Source organism: Nicotiana attenuata, chromosome 7 (genome assembly GCF_001879085.1).
Source record: "Nicotiana attenuata strain UT chromosome 7, NIATTr2, whole genome shotgun sequence".
NCBI classification, from domain to species: Eukaryota; Viridiplantae; Streptophyta; class Magnoliopsida; order Solanales; family Solanaceae; genus Nicotiana; species Nicotiana attenuata.
The window spans coordinates 80,969,278-80,975,377 of NC_031995.1; the positions used below are offsets into that span (position 1 = coordinate 80,969,278).

Consider the following 6,100-nt stretch of genomic DNA (forward strand, 5'->3'; position numbering starts at 1 on the left):
AATTATTTTATAAATTTAATTTTAATAAAATTTATATGCCTACAAATGCCCCCTACTTCAAGACTTGTCAAAGTCTTTAAACTTTTGAAGACTAGGCTTGAAGTATTTGTGTTTGTACATTTGATCACATGAAATGTTAAAGTCATTGAACTTTAAATTTCAAATTCATTGTTCTGTGACTAATCACGCAATATATAAAAGCTATTGAATTGTAAATCTCAAAGTAATGATTTTCCAATTTTAAAAGACTCCAAAATATGTTAGCTCTCCCAGGTACAATTCAAACAATTCCAATTCAGTTAATATGTGACGTTGCATGAATTACGTAATTCAAATCACAACCATCTTTCATTTAATATGCAGCAACATCATCGGCTTTATCCAAGGGATTCAAGTCCGCCGAATCAGATATTGTTTAGGACAAATTTCTTCCATCAAACTCGAATTGAAATAGGAGACTTCTGCCGTGCCGCCCTTAGCCAACCGAGTCCGTATAGGAGAACAATTGTGACAACAATCCCACATCGAAAATATGCTTTCGACAGCTGCTTTGCCAACTCTATATAAACCCCATGCTCGTATTTATTGAGCATCAATTCGTAGTATTTGTAAGCCGTATTGAGTCTACCTTTGCGGACTCGGAAGTATTTATGCGAAGGTAATTTCTTCTTCTTTTCTTGTGCTTTTCTTCCTTTGTGTTCTTTTTTTCTTATTTTGTAGGTCAAGCGAGAAAGATATGCTCTTGTTCAACAAGATGATCCACGCATGAAGAAGGCGGTCTTAGGGTTTGAGGAGATGAGTACTCATCCTTGCCCGTCTGTAGGAGAGATTACTTTCATGGCCCGACTACCGGAGAGATTACTCTCAATGTGGCCTCGACTACCGGAGAGATTACTCTCATAATGGCCCGATTACCGGAGAGATTACTCTCAAAATGGCCCGACTACCGGAGAGGCCAACTTAAGGTAAAGCTTCAACTCGAAGACGACATCGACATGAACACTTGGAAAACTTTGAAGATTTGGCGGACTTTACAGACTTCAACTCGAAGATTCTGAGGGATTAAACAATTCAATTTTAAGACTGACGAATTTGAAGACTGAAACTTGAAGACCGACGAACTTGAAGACTTCAACTTTGAGACTTGGAGGGCCTAAATATTTCAACTTGAAGATCGACGAATTTGAAGATTTCAACTTGAAGACCGACGGACTTGAAGACTTCAACTTTGAGACTTGGAGGGCCTAAATATTTCAACTTGAAGATCAACGAATTTGAAGACTTCAACTTGAAGATCGACGGACTTAAAGACTTCAACTTTGAGACTTGCGGGCACTACAAGAAAAAGGGCTTTTAGTGGCGACAAAATTTGCCACAGAAAGATCAACGAATTTGAAGACTTCAACTTGAAGATCGACGGACTTAAAGACTTCAACTTTGAGACTTGCGGGCACTACAAGAAAAAGGGCTTTTAGTGGCGACAAAATTTGCCACAGAAAGTTTAATTGTCGCCACAGAATACCTTTCGTGGCGACGACGTGGCGACCAAGTGGTCGTTGACTATACTAAGTGGCAGATACTTATTGGTAGCGACTTATAATGGTCGCCACAAAAGGTCCACCTTTCGTGGCGACATTTGTCGTCACAAAACTTATTTTGGATTGCCACTAGAATTCACTTTAGAGAATCCATCGCCACTAAATGCTAGCCTTTGGTGGCGACGCATGTCGCCACAAATCATTGGCGGCGACTATGGGTGCAACCAAAGCCTGACTTTGGTGGCTACTTTTGTCGCTACTAAAAATTACATTTTAATGACAACTTGGTATTGCCATCAAATCTCCATTTTTTGTGGCATTAAAATGTTGCTACTAATTATATTTTCTTTTAGTGGCAGTAGGTTATAATCACAAAAGCTCTTATTTTTCGTCACAATACTAGTTTTCCATAAAAGAAAATATAGAACTACAAATATTTGTACAACCCGATAACAATTCTCAAAATAGAATTGTAGTCTTTTTAATGTTAAAAAGTTACACAGTCAAAAGTAGTCAATGTGTATATATACATTGCCATTTCACGACACTAACAAAAAGGAATAGTCTTCAAGACGTACTCCAATGTCTTCTACGATAAACAAAATGACCATAAAAATATCTTCAAGCTACACCTTGAGCAGCTCCACTTCCTCGTTCTTGAAGTATCTTGTCCTTGCTATTAAAAAATAAAGATAAACATCATTAATATACGCATATGTACAAAAAACGACTGTAAGTTTAAAGAGAAAATTAGCCGAAAAGAGCGAGAAGAAGTAAAGCAAAGAAAGGTATTTCTCGAAAACTTTTAAAATCCCACAAGCAATAACCTTTTAAAGTTTCACAAGCAATAACTTTTAATTCTAAGATTTCTGAATTGACTATTCAATCTCTGGGCTGCAACTCAACATCAATTAAATGCAAGTTAATTTTTGGAGACATTCCTAACTAGAATAACCAAGTTTAGATTGGAAAAGTGTAGTAGTGAATTGTAAAAGCAGTCATCCAGATATGGAAAAATCTCTTAAAAGTTTCCTTATATAAATTATAATCAGTTTCTGTCCAACAATGTATAATCATATAATCATCTAAACACCTAAAATTAAAGGGGAGAAAAAGATATAACCTACATATTGTATCTATACTAGTTCAAAAATCAGCAAAAAAATAAGCACAAACCTTAACCCCCAACTATGTTTACAGTTTTCCACCTTCAACCCAAAAAAGCTAAACAACACTATCAGGCATCAGCACATCTTGTTGGTGCAAATCCCAGCCACTTGACCTTTTGGTGTCATATAAGATATGAATATTCTGTTGTTGATAGTTGCCAATTATCGACATGTCCTAATGAGGAGTTCCTAACATTGCCAAACAAACAATTTCCTCTGGTTCAAGTTTGATGAAGTAGTTCTTTACTGGAAAACTTTGCATACTCTAGCAGCTATATCACCTCCAAAAACAGTGATCAAGCAACTGGAAACTTAAGAGGAATTCCTCTCCAGGTTTGGTCAAATAACTATGTCCAAATGTCGCTGTTGCAAAAATCCTCAAGAGGAAACTATTGACCACATTTTTATTCTTGGAGAAAATGCCTCAGCAATTTGGAAAAGCTTCTGTGATCCTTTAGGCATTAACCGAAGTCCTCAAAATCTCATGCATATGTTACAGACCTTCTGGAAGATGAAAGATAATAACTATGCACACAGGGCTCTAATTCAAATCCTGCCTATATACATTTGTAAACTTTGGAAGGCAAGGTGCAGTACCAGATATGGAAATAAAAAAATCTCTAGATATAAGATCTTTCAGGAGATTTTATTTCATGTAAAGGTACATTTGGGCAGAGAAGGCATACAGATAAACAATAGCTGGTCCTGGAATAGAATTGCTATTGAACTGGAACAATTAAGGATAAGATTAACTTCTAATCCTATCACATGGGCAAGGCCCGATGATAACTGATAGCAACAGTAATATGAAGACAGCAGGAACGGGAGGGATTGTTAGGAATAGAAATGGAGATCTAGTTTTTGCCTTTGCAAAGCCTCTTCAATTAAGCACTAACAACTCATTCAGTTTTAATAAATATAGAGTAAAACTGATTTCAAGAGAAATACCTATATAAAGCTTATGATTATGAATATACACTAAACTGATTTCAAGCGAAATCCCTACCTGTTGCATTCTGATCAGCCATGCATTCATTTTTTCTTCAAACTTTTTGTCAACTTGTAAATCCGTCCGTGCATGCTCAGCAACCATTTGTTCTTCTAGCTTACTTTGCAACTCAGCAGTCATTTCTTCTTCTAGCTTGTTTTTCAACTCGGCAGCCATTTGCTCACGTTCTTCTTGTAATTTTCTATCCATTTCCTCTTGCATCTCTTGACGCATTCTTTCCATTTGAGAAGACATACTTGCCTCTAAGGCTACATGCTGCAAACTGCTTTTTTTTTGGTAGGCTTCTTTCCATACCCTTTTTCACGAACATAGCCAGTTCGTTCGCCAAGTACAGTGGCTAAAATCTCATCTGCACTCATTGGCTGCTCATTTTCTTCAGATTGTTGTTGAGTTACAATTTCATTGAGTTGGCCCTACAAATATGTATGAATTTATAGTATAAAATAGGAAACAGATAATAAAATAACAAAATAATGATGCTAAGAAATTACATGTATTTGTTGCGACTGTGGATCTGACCACACAGTTTCTCCTTTGTCATCCTTACGAGTATGTTGGAGCTCCCAAACTCGATCTGGTGCTGCTTTGTTTCCACTAACAGGATCTCTCTAAAATATATTTCAGTAGAGGAAAATATTTATAAACACATAAAATGTTATATATTTGACGAATAATTTTATAGTGATTGTGGTAAATGCATTTAACGTCGATTCCTCCACTCCGGCAAATGATTTTGAGCCACAAGAGTGCTTAGTTATTTGTTTTCCCCTATTAAGTTTGTTCCTCTCACTTGCAGCCTAGCAATTAAATCAATACATAAGAACCAATAATTAAATATTGATGTATCAAGAATTTTTATTACAACGTTACCTTGAATTTTGGACTCCCAAAAAGTCCTACAAGAAACACCCAATCCTCAGGCGTAACATCATCCGGCCTATGAGACAGTCTCTCTTTATCAATAGTATAGAGACTGTATTCTTTATGCAATCGAGTCTTCCATGCTCTAAAAAGCCTTCGCATAGTGTCAACAACAAGAGCTTGCAACACATGTTCTCGCATACCACCAACTTCAAATTTATCCTAAAACAAATATGTATAGCTATTGAAAGTAAATAAAATGTATGATATAAAGTCAATGTGATATTGAAAGTAAATTATTACCTTAACCTTCAACCACATCGCTTCTCCATGTTTCGCAATTATTGCTTTCCAATCACCATCTCTGATTGAGATATCAAGCCACAGTAGTTTACAATATCCCTAGACCCTGGACCTACAGCTCTCACAATGTCATCCGGTATGATGATGGGAATTTTACTGCCATACTTAGTTTTCATATCCACATGTAGAGATTTGTATCTCCCTCTGCCTTTCTTATTATCTCTCTTTTCACAAAGATTACCTTCACAAGAATAAGAAAATTTCTGTCATACTCGCGTAATAAGTAGATTTATTCTACATGACTTTAGTTGTTCATGGTTAGATCATACAGAATGATTTTAGGTTCAGAATTTGAAAGAGTGAAAGCTGGGATCATTTAACCATTGATTTGTTCATGATTAATTGCAAAACAAGAACTTTCCACACACCCTTTTATTAGTTTTATTTGACTTTAGATAGAACTGTTTGAATTGGCTTGGAAATTTTAGAGTAATTAACACTCTTTCTTTCTATTTTGCAGAGACAGGCCAATTGAGAATAAAGACATAGAGTTGTGGTATACATTAGGTTTCCATCATATTCCATGTCAAGAGGACTTCCCAATTATGCCAACAGTATCATCAAGTTTTGAGATAAAGCCAGTGAATTTCTTTGAGAGCTATCCAATTCTGAGGATTCCACCTAATTCTCCAAATGACCTGCCAATTTGCAAAGCTGCTGCTTCTGCTTGATGATCAGTTACACACTGAATAGTGTTCTTTCTCTTGTCAAATGTGCATAATATGTAAAAATGAACGCGATAGACTTGGATTCCGGGTACCTTAGTCTCAAAATTTCATGAATAAAAAGTGAACTAGTTAGTTAATTAGTTGCAATTTCATTTCTGATGATGTTGAAGTAGGCAAAAGTTGTGTTTGACAGGGAATTGAACACAAACAATGGAGCTTTGAAAAATTAAGCTATATGAGACTATTATGACACAGTTTGTATATTCATATAAAACAATACTATGGCCTAAATATGTCAATTTGCAATAGATACAGGCTAATTTCATATGAAACGACGGAGTCGAAGCAATTGCAACTTTGAACAAGTGAAGCAACAGTATAGCCATGGTCAATACCAGAATGGCTGAAATAAATTCATAATGACCAAACAACTTGTACTCCTTCAAAAGTTTAGGTTTATTATTTGGTCCTATAACATATAGACTGAACAAA

General features: G+C 35.8%; 1 protein-coding gene across 1 annotated transcript; it reads left to right on the top strand.

Moving 5' to 3' along the window:
• LOC109229370 (primary amine oxidase-like) lies at window positions 398–5,748 on the top strand. Its single transcript, XM_019394790.1, has 2 exons — window positions 398–658; window positions 5,401–5,748. The coding sequence occupies exons 1-2, from the start codon at window positions 573–575 to the stop codon at window positions 5,609–5,611; spliced, it is 297 nt and encodes a 98-aa protein (XP_019250335.1). The 5' UTR covers window positions 398–572; the 3' UTR covers window positions 5,612–5,748.